This window comes from Schistocerca americana, chromosome 1 (assembly GCF_021461395.2).
Source record: "Schistocerca americana isolate TAMUIC-IGC-003095 chromosome 1, iqSchAmer2.1, whole genome shotgun sequence".
In the NCBI taxonomy this organism is placed as follows: Eukaryota; Metazoa; Arthropoda; class Insecta; order Orthoptera; family Acrididae; genus Schistocerca; species Schistocerca americana.
Genome location: NC_060119.1, coordinates 995216540 through 995242388, shown reverse-complemented (window position 1 = coordinate 995242388; position 25849 = coordinate 995216540). Strand labels below are relative to the sequence as shown.

The following is a 25849-nucleotide window of genomic DNA, read 5'->3' as shown; positions in this document are numbered from 1 at the left end:
GGAGTGCATTAATACATTAATTTTGCTTTTATCAGGTGTGCTTTGTATAAGGAAAAATGTTTGTTTTCATCGTAAATACACACTCTGCATTTTTTTGGTGACTAAAGGGAACTGTTGTGACTCTTCAAGTTTTCCCAGCAGATATGTTGTAAATAGTCTTCACAGGTTTGCCAAACCCGTGAAGACTATTTACAAAATATTTCATGTCAATAAATTAAAACTGATGGCAGTCCTGTTATGTATCATACTGCACTGCCTTGATTTTGTTTTCTCTGCCAGTCACTTGTGTAACAGTTACATTTGCAACAGTTTGGCTATCAAAACACACTGCAAGTTATTAAAAAATACCAATTTGAGACAATTTTGGTTTGGTTTAAGTGCTTAAAATTCACTAGTGTGCACTTCGGATTTCACGCTATGTTCTTTTGTCATGACTATGTGTGCTTATTTGCCAGGTTCACGTTATGCAGGAAGGGCAGTACAGACAGCTGTTATAGGTAGTTCTTCATGTAGCAAAACTGAGTAACTTTAAAAGACTGTCAAGCAAAGCTTTTGGCCAAATAGTCCTTAATTAGAATTAAACAACTTATACACACACACACACACACACACACACACACACACGCACACGAGCACAGAATGCACCTTAGCAGCTAAAATTTTGACAGTGCATTTCTTTTGGTGTGTGTTTCCTGTTTGAAAAATATGAGGGTAGGTTTTGACATGTCTGATTGGACAGTTCCCTTGCCAATCTATTGTGATAGAGTAGAAAACACTAAAGAGCTGTGTTGTGTAGAGACTTGATTTTATATTGAAAATAACTTTTATTTATGGTATGTTTTCGGATTTCCAACTAACAAGGGGAGGCCGCCAATTGTGAAATTCAGATTCGATTCATACTGCGCATAATAAAAGCTCATGGCCAGAGGTGTAATGATGCAAAGCACCAAGATGCACTTCTCAGCCGTTGTCGAGAAAATCGACAGTTAAAAGAAACCATTGCGGTGAAATACTCTCTACGATTAATAATTTTCTACAGTGTTGTGGCACAGCGGTAAGCGCTCGGGTTCGTAATCCGAAGGTCGCCGGATCGAATCTCGCACCATGCGACCTTTTTTTAATTTTTTTAATTCAAATGTGTCTATACACACACACACACACTATATATATATATATATATATATAATTCCCGGCAATCAGTTGCAACAATTACGCATATAATAAGTTGTTGAAAGTCGTTTGTCGTGGAAAAACTGGTGACTTCGAACATCATTATGTTTTCCGCAAACAAAGTTGTATTTCACAAATGTTATTAATTGTCTTCATAATATTAACCACGTATAGTTAACGGAAGACGTAGAAACGATATTCCGAAACGAATACATATAGCGTAAGTCAAACGTTCGAATTAGAATAGAAACCCCACAAACACAAATTTGCTGTGGCAGGTATGAAATATAAACTCCGCTACTCGCTCGTTACACTTGAAGGACAGATGTTGAATGGGCCGAAACGAGCCGCCGCATAACAGCGTAGTTGCCTGCTAACTTCGAAAGAAGGTAGCTGCGGTCTCTAGCGCAACTTATAACATCGTCGAAAATCAGTGTGGACGTGAGAGCTTTGGTACACTCTGTTAAACAAACGGAAAAATGGAGGCGGTACAATTGGAGAGCGATCCGCCTTCACCAACATGCATAAGCAAACGAAAGTGCTGGCAGGTCGACAGACACACAAACAAACACAAACACACACACACACAAAACTCAAGCCCTCGCAACCCACGGCCGCCCCGCCAGGAAAGAGGGAAGGAGAGGGAAAGACGAAAGGATGTGGGCCCCAAGGGAGAGGGCAAGGAGTCACTCCAATCCCGGGAGCGGAAAGACCCATCCAAGGGGGTAAAAAGAACAGGCACACACTCGCACACACACCCATATCCAACCGCACATACACAGTTAGTTGATGCGACCCACCAAACGAAAGCGCTGGCAGGTCGACAGACACACAAACAAACACACAAAACTCAAGCCCTCGCAACCCACGGCCGCCCCGCCAGGAAAGAGGGAAGGAGAGGGAAAGACGAAAGGATGTGGGCCCCAAGGGAGAGGGCAAGGAGTCACTCCAATCCCGGGAGCGGAAAGACCCACCCTAGGGGGAAAAAAGAACAGGCACACACTCGCACACACACCCACATCCAACCGCACATACACAGTTAGTTGATGCGACCCACCAAACGAAAGCGCTGGCAGGTCGACAGACACACAAACACACACACAAAACTCAAGCCCTCGCAACCCACGGCCGCCCCGCCAGGAAAGAGGGAAGGAGAGGGAAAGACGAAAGGATGTGGGCCCCAAGGGAGAGGGCAAGGAGTCACTCCAATCCCGGGAGCGGAAAGACCCATCCAAGGGGGTAAAAAGAACAGGCACACACTCGCACACACACCCATATCCAACCGCACATACACAGTTAGTTGATGCGACCCACCAAACGAAAGCGCTGGCAGGTCGACAGACACACAAACAAACACACAAAACTCAAGCCCTCGCAACCCACGGCCGCCCCGCCAGGAAAGAGGGAAGGAGAGGGAAAGACGAAAGGATGTGGGCCCCAAGGGAGAGGGCAAGGAGTCACTCCAATCCCGGGAGCGGAAAGACCCACCCTAGGGGGAAAAAAGAACAGGCACACACTCGCACACACACCCACATCCAACCGCACATACACAGTTAGTTGATGCGACCCACCAAACGAAAGCGCTGGCAGGTCGACAGACACACAAACAAACACACAAAACTCAAGCCCTCGCAACCCACGGCCGCCCCGCCAGGAAAGAGGGAAGGAGAGGGAAAGACGAAAGGATGTGGGCCCCAAGGGAGAGGGCAAGGAGTCACTCCAATCGCGGGAGCGGAAAGACCCATCCAAGGGGGTAAAAAGAACAGGCACACACTCGCACACACACCCATATCCAACCGCACATACACAGTTAGTTGATGCGACCCACCAAACGAAAGCGCTGGCAGGTCGACAGACACACAAACAAACACACAAAACTCAAGCCCTCGCAACCCACGGCCGCCCCGCCAGGAAACAGGGAAGGAGAGGGAAAGACGAAAGGATGTGGGCCCCAAGGGAGAGGTCAAGGAGTCACAGACACAACTAACTGTGTATGTGCGGTTGGATGTGGGTGTGTGTGCGAGTGCGTGCCTGCTCTTTTTTCCCCCTAGGGTGGGTCTTTCCGCTCCCGGGATTGGAGTGACTCCTTGCCCTCTCCCTTGGGGCCCACATCCTTTCGTCTTTCCCTCTCCTTCCCTCTTTCCTGGCGGGGCGGCCGTGGGTTGCGAGGGCTTGAGTTTTGTGTGTTTGTTTGTGTGTCTGTCGACCTGCCAGCGCTTTCGTTTGGTGGGTCGCATCATCTTTGTTTTTGGAATTACAAAAAACTAATAATAAAAAAAAAAATGTTGCCTGACGCAAGATTCGATCCGGCGACCTTCGGATTACGAACCCGAGCGCTTACCGCTGTGCCACGATGCTGTAGAAAATTATTAATCGTTGAGAGTATTTCACCGCAACGGTTTCTTTTAGCTGTCGATTTTCTCCACAGTGGCTGAGAAGTGCATCTTGGTGCTTTGCCACATTACACCTCTGGCCATGAGCTTTTATTATGTGCAGTATGAATCGAATCTGAATTTCACAATTGGCGGCCTCCCCTTGTAAGTTGACAATTACTTTCTTCGCATAATTCAGACTAGTGTAACTGTCTTCAGGTGCTTCAAGTACACAAAACTGCTACTTGAGACATTTAAAGATGATAAGTTATTTGTTGGAATATCGCACAGAAAAATGTATATGTCAGTTTATTTCGTAAGCTGGAAACATATAATTAGTCGGACCTCAGAAACCATGTAACTATTGTTGTTTTCAATACTTTAATTTATTGAGTAAATGCTCAAAAAATTTCTTTAGTGCATTATTTTTTGCGTTTATGGCAGATCTTTCTTTTATGTTGTGAACAGTGGAACTCATCTTTATTTTATATTTCTTATTTCATGGTGCTTGCTACTTGTTGTAAATTGTGGATCCAGATTGAACGTTTTCCTCCAGTAGACTGTGTGCTTCAATGTAACATCCAGATAATGTGCCAGAGAGTTACCAGAATCCAGATTTTTGCTTTCCATAGACAATTAAGCAATAACAACCGATCCTCTCTCCTAAAATCTTCAAAATTTAATAGTGGATGACTGTTTTAGAATACGAGGCGGTGCACAAAAGTTCTCAGAATAGTATTGCCTTGGTTGGAGGTTGTGCAGTACACATTCAACTCACTAGGGATGTGATGCGCAACTTCTTGGGGATTCAGTACTGTATGTGGCATTGCTCGATATGTTTTGTCTGCTTGTAATAAATGTTTTAGCTGCATGTGTTTTGTTCTATCTCCTCATTTTTGAAGCTGGCAGATTTAAGTGAACTACATGTAGCTGTGAAATTTTGCTTCTTGCTTGGGAAAAAGCCCAGGATGATGACAGACTTCATGCTGGATGTCCATCAAGTGCCTGAACAGATGAAATTGTTGAGAAAATTTGGGAACTTTTTGCCAAGACTGATGATGGACTATTGAATATATGATAGAGGGAATTGAATTGTCTTTTAACTCAGCTCAGGGATTTGGGAACTAAAAAGGATCAATGGCAAATTTTTGCTCCAGTTTTTGATTGATAAGTAAAAGGAGCACTGAGTGGAAGCATTCTATGCTTTGATACATCTACAATTATACTCCACAAGCCACCCAACAGTGTGTGGCGGAGGGCACTTTACGTGCCACTATCATTACCTCCCTTTTCTGTTCCAGTCGCGTATGGTTCGCGGGAAGAACGACTGTCTGAAAGCCTCTGTGCGCGCTCGAATCTCTCTAATTTTACATTTGTGGTCTCCTCGGGAGGTATAAGTAGGGGGAAGCAATATATTCGTTACCTCATCCAGAAACGCACCCTCTCGAAACCTGGCGAGCAAGCTACACCGCGATGCAGAGTGCCTCTCTTGCAGAGTCTGCCACACATCTCCGTAACACTATCACGGTTACCAAATAACCCTGTGACTAAACGCGCCGCTCTTCTTTGGATCTTCTCTATCTCCTCCGTCAGCCCGATCTGGTACGGATCCCACACTGATGAGCAATACTCAAGTATAGGTCGAACGAGTGTTTTGTAAGCCACCTCCTTTGTTGATGGACTACCTTTTCTAAGGACTCTCCCAATGAATCTCAACCTGGTACCCGCCTTACCAACAGTTAATTTTATATGACCATTCCACTTCAAATCGTTCCGCACACATACTCCCAGATAATATACAGAAGTAACTGCTACCAGTGTTTGTTCCGCTATCATATAATCATACAATAAAGGATCCTTCTTTCTATGTTACATTTGTCTATGTTAAGGGTCAGTTGCCACTCCCTGCACCAAGTGCCTATATGCTGCAGATCTTCCTGCATTTCGCTACAATTTTCTAATGCTGCACCTTCTCTGTATACTACAGCATCATCCGCGAAAAGCCGCATGGAACTTCCGACACTATCTACTAGGTCATCCATATATATTGTGAAAAGCAATGGGCCCATAACACTCCCCTGTGGCACGCCAGAGGTTACTTTAATGTCTGTAGATGTCTCTCCATTGATAACAACATGCTGTGTTCTGTTTGCTAAAAACTCTTCAATCCAGCCACACAGAACAGATCCAAACATTTATTTTCCAAGATTATTGGTGGTCATGGTTCTATGGTTACAGCCATGAAACCAAACAACTGTCCAGCCATTGGAAAGTGTAATTTTCAGTTGAGAGGCACACAAACAAGATAGAAAAGGTAGCTGAGCTTTTCGACAATGTTCTCCACTTTTGGACAATGTGCTCCACCCATGTTGGATGGAGTGAGTTAATGGAGAAAGGATGTGGTATGGAGAGAAAGTGGTGGCAGTAAGTCTACATTACCATATTTACTCGAATCCAAGCCGCACTCGAATCTAAGCCGCACCTGAAAAATGAGATATCAAGGAAAAAAAATTTCCCCAAATCTAAGCCGCACCTGAAATTTGAGACTCGAAATTCAAAGGGAGAGAAAAGTTTTAGGCCATTGTAATATGAGACACAATTTAGGTCGAAGGAATGGTGATAGAGCTACAGTAGTTTGGTTCGAGTCGTAAGCTTAGCAGTTAAGTTTTACCAGGTAGCCACCGCTATGCATCAGGCACTCTGTCCGTATATATACGGGTACCCTTCCTTTTTCACTTGCTTCGTCTGGTTTGAATCGATTGCTTACTTTGCTTTGATCTGACAAGTGCCGTTCTCTTTGTTATAGGTGTTTACATCACTCTAGGCTGAAAATACATTATTGCACTGTGTCATGCATTGTTTGTCGCATTCTGATAATGACTGTTTACGGCCTGTAGAGGAATCATCTCATTAGCGAAACAATGGCAAGAGCCTGCTATTTGTTGTTACTTACACTGCTGCTTTCTTTGATAATGATCAACAAGAACCAAGTAATAGACTGCATATGATAGAAGAAGTTCTGAACGAGAGTTTAGTACCGGTACATTACATTCTGCACAGAAATTAGAGTCATTTTAGATTTAAAAATCTAGTCAATTGCCGTGCTTCATTTCTGACTGCATCACTATTAGGCATAAGAAATATACGAATATAAACATGACATGATATGTATATTCTTCTGCGTTTGCTGTTGTCTCACTCCAGTTTCGTAGTTTACTAGGCAGACACAATTTAAATGAGATAGCAGCAAACACGAAACAATACATGGCAAAATGTTTATATTAGTATTATTCTTATGGTGAAGAGAATACTGCATGTGATTCACATTTCATCAGGTTCCTATTAGCAACCATCTCTTCTCACAGGTAGGAAAAAATTCAGAACGTAGAGTTGGCCATATTGACAAACATCGCAAACAGTCTTGCCAGTCGGATTTTCGTAGTACATTGAAATGCTGCTACATTCGAAGATGAACAATACGGAATTTGTATTTACTTCGTTGGATAATGTACGAAAATGCAGTGGTCGAAACTCGGGGCGGATACAAAAGCTCGTCTTCCACCTTTTTTAAATTTATTTACTGACGTAGAGGTTTTGGGACCAGTATTTATCTTTGTGCCTGCAGAGCATGCCTGTGTAGCACTACATATATTCGACAGCAGAAGTTAGTTGTGGTGGCACCTACCAACATTTTTCAGAACTTCCGCTTGCTTTGCACTCGATTCTAAGCCGCAGGCGGTTTTTTGGATTACAAAAACTGGAAAAAAAAATGCGCCTTAGATTCGAGTAAATATGGTATATCCACATCCATACTCTATCAAGCACTGTGAAGTGTATGGCAGATGGACGATATATGACAGTGTAGCACATAATCAGGGTTGCTTCTCTTCCATCCACATACTGCTTGGCCTGGAAATGAGAACAATATTCTAGGCTGAGACACACAAGTCTTTTGTAAGCAATTTCCTATGTATACTCATTGCATTTTTCCAGTGGGCTACCAAGGACCATATACTTCACCTATAAATGAATCTGTGTGATAATTCTATTTCATATCCTCACAAATTGCTACATCCAGGTATATGTATAAGTTGACTGATTACAGTGGTAGATCTTTAATATTGTAGCCATAGAATACTATGTTTTGCATTAAGTGTGACCTCCCTTTTTATGCTCATCAGCTCAACCTGACACCACCTTTCATCACAGTAAAGCTAAGAGTGCACCTAAAATATTACTTTGTAATAAAAACAACAGTAAAACAGGCAATTGACTCATTTTGTTTCATTCATGTATTGTTTGATGCAGAATTCAAGATTGCTGGTCACACAACAGACTTTGTCAATAAAGTATTGGAGAAAATGAAAAATGGTGTACCAAATGGTGGACTGGATGACCTTCAGAGTATACATATGTAATGTATCCAGGTATGTGGGAATGGATGACAATAGTGTTACGATGATTATGATAAAAAGTGTTATGATAACGCTGGAAAAAGTACTTTCAATGCCCGTTTTATGTACTGCAACTTTGGCCACTACTGAGTAATTGTAAATGTAATGTAAAAACAGTGGCCAAAGTGCTCTTACATATATAGTGTTACTTAGTAAGTAGTGTCACTGTGCTGATTCAAAAATATTGTGCTGTATGTAAAACTTTTTATGCTCTGTTTCCTTACTAATTGTATTATATTCATTGAATAATCCCCACATAATGCCAAATATATTGTGCCCTGAGACAGTATAGATAGATATACATTGACACTAACTGTATATTAATTCTTGCTTACTTTTTTGACTATAATTCTTGAGCATAATAAATAAAAATGGCCATAAATACCTATTTTGGCTGCTTTCTGTGCATGTATGCTCAAAATTTAAAATTGTTAATACTAATGTACATGTTATTTAACATGCCCAACTTGGAAGGTAATGATGTGTTTACAGTATTTTCTTGCACAGAGCGTAGTCACAGTTTCATGTAATTTTTGAAAAACCGTGATTCTTTTGTTTTATGAAAGCTTCAAGCTTCCTTAATGAGAACAGGTTCCATGGCTTTATGGATTAAATGTACACTGTATCTTGAAGCATTTGTTCATAGTTACTTTTCAGCAAATACATGGATGTCTGTGCTAAACAAGTTACTGATAAGGATTTAGACACAATTGCTTCACTTTGTTTAATACTCCTTTATTTTTAAATGAATGTAAGATACAGCTACAATGCACAGTATGTGTAACTATCATATGTTACATGATCAGTTTTAGAAGTTTCCTGTCTTTAAGAGAATGCTGTCAGAAGAGATTTTTCGTAATATATGTTTCTTGAACCTCTACTCTGTGTCTAGCCTGTATTGCAGATCCTACTTCGAGGTCTCCTTTGTGGATGCAGAAAGTGTCGCATTTATAGTATTTATGCCATCTTCCTCTCAGCTAATTGTCTGTGTAGTGCTCTTCTTTCCCCTGATTTCCAGTTCTAACCAATGTTGTTTTCCTCAGTTCGGGGAGTAGCTAAACAGCTTATAAGTCTACAGAAAGGAAGTGTGGTGCCTGCTCTCATTAGCATTATATGAAGGTGCTGAATGGCAAAAATGGTCAACTTTCTGTCATATGTAAGTTTGTGATTGTGACTGATGTGCAATAAAATACCAAAATATTTTAACCAAATCGAGGGTATGCAGTGTGTTACTTGTTCAGTCAACTGTATTGATAGTAGTGAAAAAAATTTTAATCCTGCTGTCCAGTATTTAATTTTATTCGCTTGCTTCATATTTTTATAACATTGACATGATGGCATTGCAAATAAACTTTTTTTTGCTACTGTTAACTTCACATTGAGATGAACCTGTCTGACTGGCAGCCACTAAAAATAGTTGTCATATGTATTTCATATGTGGGCTTCTATATGTTTTACATGGAGTGTTGGAAGAAAAATTTTTAATCCAAATGTTGGTGTTTACTGATTATGCTGAGCTATTGGCACGTGCATGCCTTGACATAAATATAAGTTAATTTTGACACAAAATGAAACATGACTGTTCTCTATTATCAGGTACCGTGAACTGTTAAAAACAAGCTTGCAAAGTTGGTCTCATTGTGAATAACAAAATGCTAAGGTGTCAGTATTGCCCATTTATCACAGTTAGCATATCAGTTCGATATAGTGCTTTCTCACTACTTCTTTTGATAATTCTTTAAGTGAGCAGTTCTTAATAATGACTAATATTGAAGAAGAAACTATTATACACAATATCTGGGACATATTTATTCATTCAGAACAAAACATAAAAGCAAAGGCAGAAAAATGCCTATTTTTGATTGTAAGAGGAAGGACAAAAATAATGTATGGTGTTTAGTAAATAATGAAGAAATCAGAAGGATTAAGTAGAATTTATAACATTCAATTACTCAATGTTAGTTTGATAACTGTATTCTGCAGTGGAACAATTATATAATCATAGAGCTAAATATACCCTGTGAATATATTTCATATACATTTTTATCAATATTGTAATGTATATTCTCAGATATGTATAAATTTGTGGGAAGCATTATCTAGTAGGTATCAGGTATAGTATTTTGATGGAATGCAAATTGCCATTTGGATATAAAAGTATTGCTTCTATGTGTATAAACATTTAATATTCATCTAAAAATCACCTACAAGACATTTAAATAAATGTTAGGATTGAATGGTTGTTTGCAATTACTTGTAGTATGTAGGTAATTAACGGTATGAGGATACAGAAGGAAACTTATGTATGATTTCAAAGTTGCTTTCACATCTAGAGTGGAAACTGTATTTTGCTACTTATTTTTTTTTTCTTTTTTAAATAGTTAGAATAATTGTGTATAATTTCAAATTCCAGTAGAGGTGAAATTGGTGTGATATCAGCAAATGAATGCCATTGTGGGTATCATAATTGGCTCTTTACTGCAGTTTGACACAAACAGGGAATGGGGAGAAATTATAACAGTATTTTTCTTTTTGTTTTTGCTTACTTCTGGGCAGAGCATAAAGAGCAGTGAATAATAAGGTAATTTGTAACAGTACTGTTCGCTGTTGTAGCACTAAGATTTTTTCATCATAGTGTGTGACTTCACAAAATGTGATAGTGAATTGTGATATTCTATACAGATGTGTGTATTTATATATTCGTATTTTGAAGATGTGCAAGGATATTTTTTAGTACTTTTTAGATTATTGATTTACAAATTTAGAGAGATGTAAGAGGAATGAATGTGAAGAAATATTTATTGTACAGTTTTACAGAAAACCACTATTTTCAGAATTTTACAGGTAGATAATGCTATGAAACAGTGTCTAATAGGAAGCTGAATTTATTAGTGTTATACAGGTTTCAGTATTTGTAAATAAATGACCTTTTTTTTTAATTTTCTAGTAGCAAAGTAATTGCAATTTATAATATTATATTTTCTTTATTAAGTTGAATCTGTAATTAGCAAGGTAACAACAAGGTTCTTGCACTGCTTCTTTTTATATTGCTATCTGAATATGGTACAGTATCAAGCTGATTACTTATGCTGCTATACTGTCTGCATTTTGCTGATCACAAACTGTGCAGTAACTTAATAAATAGTTCCTAAAAGTATACATGTCCAATGTGTACATAATTTCTGTAGTGTGGCAATTGTTGTTACATGCAAACTTGTATGTAATGAGACATTATTTATGTGTTTGTACAGTACTTACAAAAGTTTATTTCTGTTCTGAAAGTTTTTTGTGTATATGTGTGCTTTAAAATTATTATTATTATTATTATTATTATTTTTTTTTTTACTCTGACATGAATCGGCTAACATTCTTTGTATCGTACATGGCCTCCATATCTGTAGTATTTGTCAAATTTATGTATTACTTCAGAGCCAGAACATATTTTTATAAAGTGTCAACTAGTCATACTATTCAGTCATATTGTATGCCAGCTATGTAAATAACTATTTTAATGCACAACTGATAATTGTGATGTTATGTAAATAGATACAAATTTTAATTTACTGCCTTCATGTACAAAAAATCTTGTTAAATGTTAATAAATGACTGCTGTGTTTTGAAGCCATAAACATCTTCCTGTTTCCTTATATGTGCACATTTCATGTACAATTCTAACCCATTTTTGTGGCTGATTGAATATGATTGTTAGATTACCTGTTCCTGTTTGTATCCAGAAAATGCATCTGTCATTGTTATTTCTTTGAAAGTGAACTTGCTTTTTTGTAAGAGATGTTCACATTATTGTGGTGATGCCTAGGTAGAAACTTCTGGAAATCGTACTGTGTAAGACAGTCTCTGGATTGTTGATTATCCCTGTGCAATATATGCAATATACAGGCATCAATATACCAAAATAAGTTTTCAGTTTATTCACAAGATTTCTAAGGTTGACACTAATTCTTTTCTCAATTAGTTTTCACGTGAAAGCTAATTTGTTCACCCAGTCACAAACTGAAATGTCTTGTAATTTTTACTCAAATTTTGGCATAATTTTAGGAGGTTAGTGTTAGAGAAGTGAACTTTCAGGACATACTATATTTTTTATAACATATTATTTTACTCTCAAAAGAATTGTGGTATCCGTACATTTGAACACACAACATGCAGAAAACCAGGTAATTATAGTTCTGTCAAGTCAATCTGTTGCGAGTTGTTCATTCCCATCGTTTAGCAAATTTGTGGGTCATAACATTTTATTTGTGCAAAATTGTTTTTGCACATTATCAGCACTGAATCCCTAACATAGGTACCTCCCCCCCCCCCCCCTCCCCCCCAAAAAAAAACAACAACAACACACGTACGTTTGGGTTGGGATACTGGAGAAGAGAACTACTGTTCTATGGGTCAAAAACCCACAGTATTTACACTGTTATTGATTAGTACATGTTTTGTTCCTTATTTCTTTTGGAGTGTATTGGTAGTAAACATAAATGACCTGCAAATTCCATTTCAACACTGAAAGTCTTTATACTAAGGGAATTTCTTTAGGCACCTAGTGAGCTCAGATTATGTTATATCATATATTTATTATTAACCTGGAGGAATATTGTTGATACTTTGTGCTTCTTGAAAGGAAATTCAATATTAGTAAATAATTTTAAGATGCTAAAAATCCTCCAACTGTACTTTGTTGGTTAGTGTATCAGAGAGTGTTTTTGGGCAGCACACAAATTTTGATTATTTTTAGAATAGTGTTTTCCATTAAGAACTATATAATTTGTTTCAGTGCAGGAAAACTGACTTTGTTTGAATAAATTAGTATGTGCTGGAATATATTAAATTTTGACGACCGAGTCCATCTCTCCTGTATAAATTTGCCCTCCTTTAATATAATTCATGTACATACTCTCCATGATTCAGTCAATTTTGTTCAAAATTTGGCAAACAGCATTGCTCGGTGTGAAATTTAAGCTTTACCAAATGTATTGGTGTTTGAAAAGTCAGAATAGCAGCCCGATAGAATTTTCAAAAACTGCCAACATTTCGATGTGCACAAACCACTTTTACTAAGACACTGATGACATTCAGTTGAAGGTTTGTGCTTAGTTTACTTATTTTTCAAGGTACAGGTTTATTTACTATTTTCCGTGAGTTCAATTCAGTGTTCTTTTTTGGTTGACCATTATTGTAAGACGTGCTGTTAAGTCAAGATGGACATCCTGACAAACCAGTGAAAGTGAGGAAAGTAGTATATAGTTTCCTGGGATACATAGTGTGGACTATTTTCAGCCTCAGAAAACAGTTTAATTTTCTCTTCCTGTTTGGCTTTCTGCCTGGATATGGCTGCTTTGCTTTGCTGTCTGAAGCAAGGCTACCCCCTTCCTTTCACAGGGAAGCCGGGTTGTAAATTTGATATTAATTAAGGCATTATATATATAAATTGACATTTATTACCGTATGTACTGTAGGGGATATCTGGTAAAATTACCACCCCCCCCCCCCCCCCCACCCCTCTCTCTCTTTCCTGTTCCCAAAGAAACAATAACTGTATGAACAAAATGACCATATTGCAGCAGCTCTCCCTCTACTTTGCATACTTCATTCATCATCTAAAGTACATACATTCTGGTGTTTATAAACCAACAAGTTCTTGTAGAGAAAAACGAGCACTAAAAAGTGTTTCTTTGTTAGTCTTTAAATTGCTTTTGGAATTGGATGACTGAACATTTTTCTTTATTTAAAGGCAGTAAACAAAATTCCACATTGTTGATATGTTTATTCTGTGTAAAGCAGAATGTAATTTGAAGAATGTGCTGCTTTTGGGTTTCTGAAATCATAGAAATACTATTAAATAACTTAACAAATGGAAACACAATTTAAGAGTAGTAGTAGTTTGCAAAAGATTGCAGTATTCCTTCTCTGTTAATTGTTAACATTCCATAATGGATATTAAGAACTGAAACAGATGCCAATATTTCCAAAAGTTAACTTGTTCTTCTGATTTCCAGAGTGCTTGAAACATGATTCTGGTCTTAGTAATAGCAATATTTTCATGTTCCAGCTAATTTTTTAAACATAGAATGCTGACTCCAAAGACAGTTCTTTGAGAAGTATAAAAACTGTGGACAGTTCCTGATAATTGTACAAAATTTGAAATCAGTTTCTTATGCTTATAAATTTTTTTTATAATACATGTAATTTACATGCTTATGAAGTAGTAGTTTTTTCAGTATTCCTATGGGAAGTGTCACAGGCATTTTCATTATAAACTGTGGTGTTAACACACAGCACAGAGTAATGAAATTAAACTGGAAGGGTAGACATAGCATTTCAGAAATTTCTTTTATGAGTACAACTACAGGTTGAACTGAAATACAATTTTCTAAATTTATTATTACAACCACCCTTTTTTTTTTTTTAAAGACAAAAAGCCATTTCTTGAGGAATAATGTCACAGTGACCTGACAAATATACATTTCAAGAACCAGTAAGTGAATCAATGTTTATTTAAAGCTGTACTTTTATATGATGTTATGGAAACTGTGTGTTCAGTTGGTCTCTATAGGAAGAAATCACTTTATATGTGGGTATATTACTTAAAACAGTATATCTGAAAATAGAGGAATTTTTCAAGAACGTACTGGTAAAAGCCGATCTGAAGAATGGGTTTGTCTATTACCAGAACCAAATGTTTGTGGATTTTGTATTTATTTCTCTGCCTGTTTTTTTTTTTTTTTTTATCCATTAATTGTGTTTCTGTCTGCCTTGTACAATGGAAAAGTTTTCTGAACCCCATTTACACATACATAACGTTCTTTTGCAACACGTTGTCATAGTGTCTTCATTTCTTCACTGTGCATTATCATGTGTATGTGTGTTCTATGTATAATTCATTTATGACCTGCCCAGTTAGCAGTGGTATCACATGAAAAGTGTTATAAAATCAGGACTTTGTAACAGGGCCCTGAAAATTATGTTAAACAAATATGTGTATGGCTGTGCTTTTGGAATATAAAAAAGAATGTTCACTCTAGTTTAGTGCTTCTATTTTTTTTGCTGTCATTGTTCAGTGAAATAAGAGTTTTCATATCCTGGTCCACCTTTTATTCAAAAGTGTAAACTGAATTCTTTTCCCTACATGCAAATATTTAGTATAGCAAATGGAATTTCAGTGAAGCCAACATTATCCCTTTCTTACTTTGTCCTAAAGGGAAAAAAAAGAAAATATATTTTGTGTAGAGTGCAGTCACATTTTTAAATTAAAGATCCATCAGATTATTGTGCCATTCTCATATAATAACCTCTTTGAAATTATCTTATGTGCGTATGTACTGAGGAGCCCACTATTATATTGGTAGAAAATATAAATGTTTTTGTTGCATGTTTACTTTGTCTGATGTTTGTTACTCATAGTCTTTTTGTTGATCTGTATATGGATATGTTAACTATTTCAATACTTGTAATGCCTTTACATGCAAAAGAGTACCATTTTTATTGACTGTGAAATTCACTTCCATTTTTTTAATGTGATAATTCATGTATAGAAAACATTTTGTATATGCAACTTTCATCTGTTGAAATAAATCACTGTTACCTTTGAAACATATCTTTTTTAAACCACTTGTGTTAACATGTTTCCCAATGTTGTGTATTGCTTACAGTTTATTTTCACAGAATTTTTGTTAAATTTCATAAGTATTACATATGAACAATTTTCTTAATGTTTGTGTAGTGTTTTTTTTTTAATGGATATATGTGTACAGAAATAATTTGATTTTCAGGATTTTACTATTAGGTTAAAGATTTTACATTACAGAATTGAAATACATGACTAGAAACAGCTTATGTACATGTTATGTTACAAAAGCAAAATTCGAATTTTCTAGAATAAAAGAATATAATGACAAAGTGCATGTTATGGCTGACTTATTATAGCCTATGAAAAGTTACAAAAATCGTGATTCCAGGTACTCTGACATAATGATTAAATAAAAACTACAGTACACTCTTCCTAGAAAAATTTGTGCACATTAACACTATTTGCTTACACAAAAGCAAATGCTACATATTTCTTTCGAGTCTCTTCAAAACTAAAACAGTCATTTCTTTTACACACATCTTCAGAGTACTTTGCTAATACTCCACAATAAAAACTAAGGTAAAATGAAAACAAGGTAGCAAAGGCCCTCCGCATGCTTAACAAATGGAACTATGACAACTGTAATGACATACAGACTTTTGGTACAAGTGCAAGAGGGAAAAGAAGGGTTAAAAAAGTCTGGGTGATCTTATGGTGACAGAGAGAAAGTGGAATAGAGGCCAGAAGGCCAGGCAAAATAACAATCATCAGGAGAATAGAACAACTCAAATGTTATGGTGGAGTATGAGCTCTGTGGAACTGACTAACAGCTATTCATGAAAATAGATGCATACAGTGTGACTAAAGATCCGAGAGCAAACAAACTGATCCAGTGAACTTGTTAGCAAGTTGTAAGTGGATGTAGACCAGTAAATGAAGCTACCATGGCCACATGTTCACACACCTTTTCTTGCGGATTCTGAGCTGTTTTTTAAGGAACTGTCTAACAGGGGTCAGAGTTAACAAAATCAAACAGAGTGGAAAGACAAAAGTCTCAGTTTAAACAAAAACCAGAGCACAGAAATAGATGTCAATGCACTAAGAACGAGACGAAGATAAAAAGAGGTGTCCGACAAGGCAGTCCTCTCTCTCCTTATTTATGTAATTTATTTACAGAAAATGCAATACAAGTGATGAAAGGCAGTACCAATATGATCATAAGTAAGGATAAACAAATACATTTATTTGATTTGTTGATGTTACAGTAGTTTTAGTATATTCTGAAAAGGACGAGAACTATATATCAAAAATTTTGTCTGATACCTTTGACATCATTGAAATGCTTTAAGGTACACTCACATTGAACCTATTACATCACCAAAATGATTATGAAGTGTGTTTTATGTATAAAGCTGATTTTTATATTGGTTTTAGCTTTACATATCCTTTAGTGCTGTGGTTTCACTTCCAGCCAGGTGCATCATCTTTAGGTGAAATTGAAGATCAAAGCAAGCTAGAAACAAAAGTTAATGACAAAATCCAAACCACTGCTGAAAATTTTTGCGTAAAACCATGTCCTTTAGCAACTCAAGAAAACAGAAATTTGGAGTTATGAAGTGAATAAAAGAAACTATGCTAAGAAATCTGTGACAAGAGTAAACATCTACACCAGTAACAATTGCAAGAGTCATCCAACCATTTCAAAATATCTGCAAGACATTGACATAAGAGACTAATAATTATCCATGAAAAGTATGGAAAACTGTTTCTTGGCAACAACAAACATCCCTTATAGTAAAATTTGTTTCATCTACCAAACAAAGACACCCGAGATTAAATTGTAATAAGTCAAAACTACAAAGTACTGTGTTTAACCTGGATCATAAGTGAGTGTGTAAGGAGTTCTTTCTTAAGACACTAACTATAAGTAATTGTCAGTTTACCCATTACCACAGCTGTGCTAAGCAAATCAAGTGTGGAAGGCCTGTTCCTGTTGATGAATGTAGTAAACATGCTCCAGGAAATAAATTTGCAGAAGAGTGCCTTGGAACCAAAAGAAACCACATAAAAAGCTTTCCTAATTACACAAGACATTATTCTCATAAACATAATGCTCATAGGAAATACGTGTCACTGGAATTATTTGTCTCGAAAATGTATGAGCCTTATACTGAAAAGTGTGAAGAAAAAAAATCTTTTGTCTGTGAAGGCCTGCATTTATTGTAAACTGTTCAATTCAGAATTTAATATATCATTTTATAGCCTAAAAAGTGAACCTGCCCATAATTGTAACAGATTAAAAATTTAATCAAAGCATTAAAAGAAACAGTCTATTGCTACAGAAAGAGCTCCATCTAAGAAGACTTGATCATGCAAGAGCTTTAAAAGAAAGGAGGTGTACAGAATATGAAAGAAGACTCAGCACATGTAATTACTTGAAAACTTAAAAAAAATGAAAAAAAATTGCCAACTTCAATGCTATCAAGCAATTTTATTTACTACAAGAGACAATTTTGGAGTACATGACTGTAGCACGTATATGTGATATGAAAATATTGCCTCACATGGCTCTTCAGAAATTGGTTCATGCCTACTGAAATATGTAAAATCGTTACCATCTGAAATTAAACATCTTTTACCTACAGTGATAGTTGTGGGCAAAGCAGAAGTCAAATAACTGCAAAGCAATTAACTGTCTGATTTGGGCTCTATATTTTGTTCATATACCTACTGAAATTGTTGATCAAAAGTTCCTCATGCCTGGCCACAGTTACCTTGATAATAATGGATGATTTTTGTTCACATTTAGACGAACAATAAGAAATCCCATTTATATTTGTGTCACAGGGTTCGATAAATCTGCTGAAATGAATGGGATATTTACAGTGTATGAATGACACCAAGTTTCTCACCAATTCCTTTATGGCAGACTGTGCTCCACTTCAAGACCTTATAGAAGCATACTGGTATGTTAGAAACTAAAACTTAAATGTTCTTGAAACTGACTAAAGTCAATTCACAAACTTCAAAGGAACTTGCAGAAGATTACATCTGTGAGGTTAATAAACAGTCCCTATTGCAATTTGATTTCACAATCACAGACAAACCATGCAACAAATATACAAGCCTAACAAAGTGTACCGCATACAGCTCTACAAGTCATTAATTACCTGTGGCTGTATGTTTCAAGGCAATAATGGGCTGGGTAGCCACTTAAGACATACCCACATTGGAAACTTAGTACAAGGAGATTAAAACAAACTATTTCTTCCACCATCTCTTCATTTCTCTCTTGGCCCACGGCACGAAATGTTTCTCTTGTACTTGTCTTGATTTTCCGTTTGAAAGAAAAACTGCTATGCCTTTAACATTTTTTCCACTTTCTAAACTAAGCCAGAAGAAAAGGAACTTGCATTTAAAAGCTTGAGCTTAAACCATCTGTTATTTATTTTTGTTTTACTGTCTAATTGGTTCAACAGTTAATAAAATCAGAATGGAGTGGAAAGGCAAAGGATTGAGTCTCAATATACACAAAAACCAGAGCACAGAAATAGACATCAGTGGCACTAAGAACGAGACTAAGATAAGAAGAGGTCTGACAAGGCAGTCCTCTCTCTCCTTACTTATATAATTATTTGTAGAAAATGCAATACAAGTGATGAAAGGCAGTGCCAATGGGATCAAAATTAATGGTAAACAAATACATTGTATTCAAGTTGTTGATAGCAGATTCTGAAGAGAACGAGAACTATATATTAAAAATTTTGTCTGATGCCTTTGACAACCACAAACTGAAAATAAATGCCAACCAGTCTAAAATAAAATGCTAATGCGAGTAAAAGAATTTTGCTACTTGGAAACTAGAATACCGATAATAACAGAAGTACAATGGATATTAAAAGAAGAAGAATTATAATGACTAAATAAGCACTCAGATATAAGAGTGATTTATTAACAAACAACCACCTTAATATAGAAACAAGAAAGAAATTCATCAAAACATTTATTTGGAGCCTGTTAAGCTATGACTATGAAGAGTGGACTCTGTAGAAACAAGGGAAGAAAAATCAGAAGCAACAGAAATACGAATGTGGAAGAGAGCCATAAAAAACAACCTAAACCAAAAGGAAATCTAGTGAACAAATTAAAGAGCTAAGGGCATTCATTAATATGAAACAGAGGAGAAAATCAAAATTAAATAGACACATAATTTGATACAACTACTTCATAAAAAACACCTTGGAAGGAAAAATCAGGAGGGAGACCCAGAACATCCATATTAGAAAGTGTTATCTGCAGAAAGAACTGCAGCAACTACAACTAAATGGTACACATGGCAAAGACGGATAGTTGCTTCAAAAGGCACTGTTTTTAGTGTTTTCTGATGGTGGTAGTGGTTTCAGTCTGTACTCTAAAGTCAAGTGTGTTAGATGTGAAAGCATGAGAACTCATTTCATAATAAATGCACATTACTTCTACCTTAATTACTATTATGTGAAATCAATGAAAGTTATGACAAAGGTACATACATATTACCATGTGGATCCACAAAAATTAAAAAAATATATAAAGTTTAAAGGTTTACCACTCATTATAGCATGTCAAACAGCTACCCTGGTGTATTATGAGAAAGGAAGATTGCGTCCACAGATTGTGCTACAAATAAAAATCTACAAAAACAAATTTAATGAATCTTCTAAATAATAGAATTAAAATCACTTTAAATAAGTCAGAAGCATCTAATATATTTCACAAGTGGCCAAGGTAAATGCTGCAATGTTTCAACCTGCTTTTACATCATGAAGCCGCAAATGAAACTTTTGTTGTATGACACATTTGTGCACGGAAGCATTCTATTCACACTGAACATTTCTGATGCAACCATATAAACTCTTATATACATCATCTTTCTCAGCTTTGTAAAAAGACAAGACAAAACATAACTCACTGAAAATGTTTGGTTTACCAAGACCAACTATAATGAGAAGAGTTGAAGGTTAAGTTTCATTTAAAATGTTAAATGATTTGCAGTAATTTCACCATCTGTCATTTTTCTGCATACAAGAAAGTATCTGCACACTGTCATGTACTGCTGCTCAGGCTAAAGAATAATAAGTTTAATTAAAAATTAAATGTTCTCAAACTAGAATAACCAGCAGTTACACACTTAGTAACTGCATAAAATAAAATGAATTTCAGATGATATAAATTGTGTCAAAAAAGATTGTAAAAAGTGCAGAATTTTTTTAACACCACTAGAATATTTTTATTAATAAGTAATAAATTCCCACTAAGTGCTGATGAGTCATTACATACCAGCGACTTTTCAATTAAAGCCTTTTAGACTACAATGGTCCCATTTTAGTTAGTTTTGACTGGATTCATATCAGATATCCCCAGGCCTGTGACTCAAAACATTCTCAGAAAATCAAATCTCTTCAAACTGTGGCAAAAAAATGGCTTTGGCAACTGCTCCACTGTCGAAATGAACGCACAAATAATAAATAAAAAAATATTTACACAATACTTACTTAGCCGTATATCAATTTCACTTAATACATTCAATCTACAGGCTGTATATCAGTTTCACTCAATACATCAATCTAGAGAGATACCCTGAATCCAGGAACTTAAATCACTTGTTCCTTCACACTGCATTATTAATTGTTCAGGAGAGTCAGGATCAAGTAGCACTTGGGCTGCACTCCGACCAGTCAGGTATGCACCATGAACCGTTGAATAGAAACTGCTGTGTGTATGCTCTCCAGCAAAGAGAAGTACAGGCTGCAACAACAATAAGTTTTATTCAGAAGCTTAATAGTTATCAGCCTGTCACAGAAATGACATCGATATCAATGTAATATTAGTTTTTGTCAATAAGGTACACCCAGTACAATAATGTACATCAAATTGACCTAAAGAATAGTTTTGTTAACAATATCTTTTTAAATTAATTTAAAAGAATTTTTAATTTAATCTGTACTTCCGCCTCGACTGACATCTCTGCATTTACATATGTCTGCCTGTGTCTGTATATGTGCGGATGGATATATGTGTGTGTGTGTGTGTGTGTGTGTGTGTGTGTGTGTGTGTGTGTGTGTGCGCGCGCGCGCGTGCGTGCGTGTGTGTGTGGTTGGGTGTGTGTCCGCGTGAGTGTATACCTGTCCTTTTTTCCCCCTAAGGTAAGTCTTTCTGCTCCCGGGATTGGAATGACTCCTTACCATCTCCCTTAAAACCCACATCCTTTCATCTTTCCCTCTCCTCCCCTCTTTCCTGATGAAGCAACCTTGGGTTGCGAAAGCTTGAAATTTGTGTGTGTGTGTGTGTGTGTGTGTGTGTGTGTTTGTGTTTTTTTAATTGTGTCTATCAACATACTAGTGCTTTCTCGTTTGGTAAGTTACAGCATCTTTGTTTTTATATATATTTTCCCACATGGAACGTTTCCCTCATGCACATGCATGCGCGCGCGCGCGCCCACACACACACACACACACACACACACACACACACACACACACACACACACCAAGACACTAAACTCACTTCCAAAAGAGCTACAGGAAATTTAAAGATAATATTAAAATCACAATAAAGAGAAAATTGCTATAAAATTATTACCATGTCTGTACCATATTTATCATTGAAGTTATTAACAGAAGAAAGTATTTATTTTGGTCTATAGTCCCTATTTTCTTTATTTTGCCTATTGGTTATTAGTTTTAGTAAAAAGTACATCCTCGGGCCTTCCCTGCGATCTAGTCATCCCATTTGCTTCTCATGTAGGTATGAGTTTTGACACACCGACTTGGGAAACGAATGTGATGCCGGGGGAGCACCTGTTTACTGAAACCGGTAGCCAGTATGCGAACTAAATAAAACTGTATGACTACAGACCACAACAAATACTTTTTTCTGAGTATGTTGATCACGGTTCCAACCAGCAGTATGTCGGGAATATGTAAGGGGTTATTAACACCTGTATGAGAAATCGTTTATGACAACAACAAAATCTACGACACGCTACAAATGCATATAATACATTGTCTGTTAGCACCTGAAATCACCTGTAGAATGAGCATATTTGACATACAGATAAACAGACCATCTATTCATTATAAATAAAAATATATCTTATTAGTTATTGATGAGTGCCAAAACAAAAAGTTCTTCAGTGTCACATGAAAAGGTCAACCAATGCATGAATTATTTATTATGTTCATTTAATATGAAATTTGTGGATTAACATTTACAAGGAAGACATCTCAACAATGCAGTGTAAATCCAGCAAGAGAAAATACATTTGGTTGGTTGACTAGCAATCGCCATTCTGGTTTGTGCAGAATAGAAAATGTTATTTTATATTAATATTTCAATGGTATGGATATAAAATGAAACAATACTCAGTTACTACTGTTCAGATAGAAATAAAATGAAATGATACTCAATTACTACTATTCAAACACATATATTGTCCATATTTAGAACATCAGAAAACCTGCACAGAATTATGTTTGGAATGGTGGCCAGGCACGCAATAATTATTCTGATTAAGGGCATCAGTCACATGAGATACTTGAGGAGGGAGTAGGAAGAGCATGTATCAGGGTCTTTGGTTGTTGTTCTTGGTTGGGTAACTTAGTAAGAGCTTGAGCAGCCTATGAGCCGCATATGTGTTTAAGTGTTAGTGTGGAGCACAGCTACATTGGACATAGTCTTTTCAGTGCATCAGTCTGCAACTTGATAATGTGTAATAAAAATATCTGGATCACAACTTTTATTACCGACTATTGGTTTCAGTCTGCACTGCATATTGTCTTCAGGTCTGGTGCTGTAATGTGCTGTCTGTCAACAGCACTTTAGAACTACAGTTGACGAACTGCAATTTGTGGTGCTTGACCTGAAGATGATGCACAGCACAGATTGAAACCGATAGTCAGTAATGAAAGATATGATCCATACAGTGTTTGTTTACTTTTTATAACAAAAGAGATCATGTTTGCTAGACCTGGCTTGAATTACTGATAATGTGTATTCACTGTGAGTCAATATAGGCTTTTGATAGATACTTTCACTAATGAATGTTGTTGTCGATGAAATAGTTATTCAGATAGACTTGAGTGAAATGTTAAATGGGGGAATTTGTTTCGATTAACATTCAAGTGTGGTGCACAATGCCATTAGCAAATGTTAAACATTACCTGTGTATGCTCTGCTTCCTCTGAATGCGCTGCTATTTCAAATTACACTTGTGTCACTCCATGCAACATTAGCCTCTGTAAGGCCATCATCCTATGTTACTTGTTTTCTTGAGCTGTCTGAATATTATACTGTTGTCCTAGTACATAACTGGACTGTTTCCATAGCATCTTATTTAATAAAATAAAACCCTGTTTATATGTTTTTGAAGGGGGCCAATAAAATTAATGAGCAAGTGAGATTAACATTAAAATGAAACTTTTTAATATATTTCTATTAAAACTCAAAAGGGTGCAAACAGAAGGTACATATATTGTACAGTAATAGATACAGTAGTTCACATAGTCATGGGCAATTAAAGAGTTTTAGACCTAAAGAATGAATGGTTTTGGAAGCAACACTGCATTCATAAATCATGTTTTCATACACAACCACTGTGCACGTCTTGTCATCACTAGTGTTTCTTGATCTTATATAACAGTGTGTTACTTCTAACGCAGTAAGTGCTTCCGACAGAGTGGGAGGGTCCACAGATTCACTATTCGATTCTTCGGATTCCTCAGGACTATTTATTTCAGCTGATACTCGCACTACTTCTTTAATTATTTCATCCTCATTTTGTACACAACTCACAGCAGTATCAGCATCACAATCAACAAAATCATCAAAATCAATTCCATTTGAAATATGAGCCCAGTCATTGTCTTCTGATATACTGAAGTCTACATCAAAATTTTAGGGCTTAGCTTGAGTTTCATCTTTTGTGATGCTAGCTTTTCGAAAGCACTTGCATATCGAGTTTGGCTTCAATTGATTCCAAGTAGTCCTTATGTACTGCATTGCCTAGCTAAGAAAAATAAATCAAAAAGCTACATTTAATTTATAGATCAGTTCTAAAAATTTTAGTGAATTTCAGAGGGAACTGACAGGGAATGCTGTACATATGTAGTGTATGTATAAAGTATGTCCTAACCTACGATAAAATTCTTTGGTTTACCTGCAACTTGTCCAGTTTAGGATCTTCTCTCCCACTGTTGAGATGTGTGATAACACATTGAACTAATATTTTCCTGTACTTTGCTTTTGTGGCAGCAACGATGCCCAAATCCAGAGGTTGAACATGGCTCTTGCAGTTCTATGTTGCTGACTGGCAGTGTGCCAGAGAATGAGCCAAACAATTGTCCAGAAGCAAAAGTATTTTCCTCTTCTCACAATGCTTGTGGGTGTTAAGCTTATCGAGGTGACTCTTGAAGAGGTTTGCAGTCATCCATGCCTCCTTGTTTGACACATACTTGGTGGGATACACCTTTATGTCCTTGAAACATCGAGACTTCACTGACTTCCCAATCACTAGTGGGTGGAGTTATCAGAACCATATGTGTTCTCTTTGCTCCAAAGCAGGGAGGGATCGCACTTAAATGCCAATGTTTTGTCTGGCAATAAGTTAAAAAAAGTCCTGTTTCGTCTGTGTTGTAAATATCTTTCAAACTGTATTTTGCAATTCTACTTGAGAGATCATGCTCTTTCCAACTTTATAAGGTAACATTATCCACACTGTTAGCCTCCCCACAAATTCTGCAGCCAGTAATGCCATATCTTTCTTTGAAGTGATGTAACTACTCAGAAGAAGCATGAAAGTTTTCAACATTTAACTTTTTTGTGAATTCTAAAGCCTTTTCTTTCAGTGTTGCACCTGAAATAGGTACATTGGCTGTATGCTGTTGCTGTAACCAAGTCTGTAGGCATTTTTCCACATTTGCAAACTTTCTGTCCTGGATACACGGCTTTTGAAGTACTAGATATTATCTGTATTTCATTGCCCAGTACAATAGTTAAGGTAGAATATGGGATTTTGAGACGCTTTGTGATGCTCACTTTAGGTTCACAAGGACTTCTTTGCACTTCTTCAATTATGTTTACTTTCTCCTGGGTAGAGAGACATCTTTTATTTTGTGATGAACTCATCATTTTTGCGTGCACAAAAATTGGAAACTAAACTAAAAAAATTGGGTTCACTCCTTGCAAAAACACTCCTAGTTTCACTCAGTGTGCTCTCCGCCTGCTTACACTACCGTTAA

At 36.6% G+C, this 25849-nt stretch overlaps 2 protein-coding genes across 2 annotated transcripts in view; one reads left to right on the top strand and one right to left on the bottom strand.

Moving 5' to 3' along the window:
* The window catches only part of LOC124616017 (protein CREBRF homolog), a 110083-nt gene extending 97768 nt beyond the window's left edge, over positions 1-12315 (top strand). Inside the window, exons 8-9 of the mRNA XM_047144237.1 lie at positions 7851-7969; positions 9593-12315. Of these exons, the coding sequence (XP_047000193.1) occupies positions 7851-7960 (110 nt within the window). The 3' untranslated portion in view covers positions 7961-7969; positions 9593-12315. The remainder of the gene's footprint in view (positions 1-7850; positions 7970-9592) is intronic.
* Positions 12316-14700: 2385 nt separating this feature from the next.
* LOC124595853 (spermine oxidase) overlaps positions 14701-25849 on the bottom strand; it is a 96609-nt gene continuing 85460 nt past the window's right edge. The window contains exon 6 of the mRNA XM_047134763.1: positions 14701-21359. Coding sequence (XP_046990719.1) covers positions 21174-21359 — 186 coding nt within the window. The 3' untranslated portion in view covers positions 14701-21173. The remainder of the gene's footprint in view (positions 21360-25849) is intronic.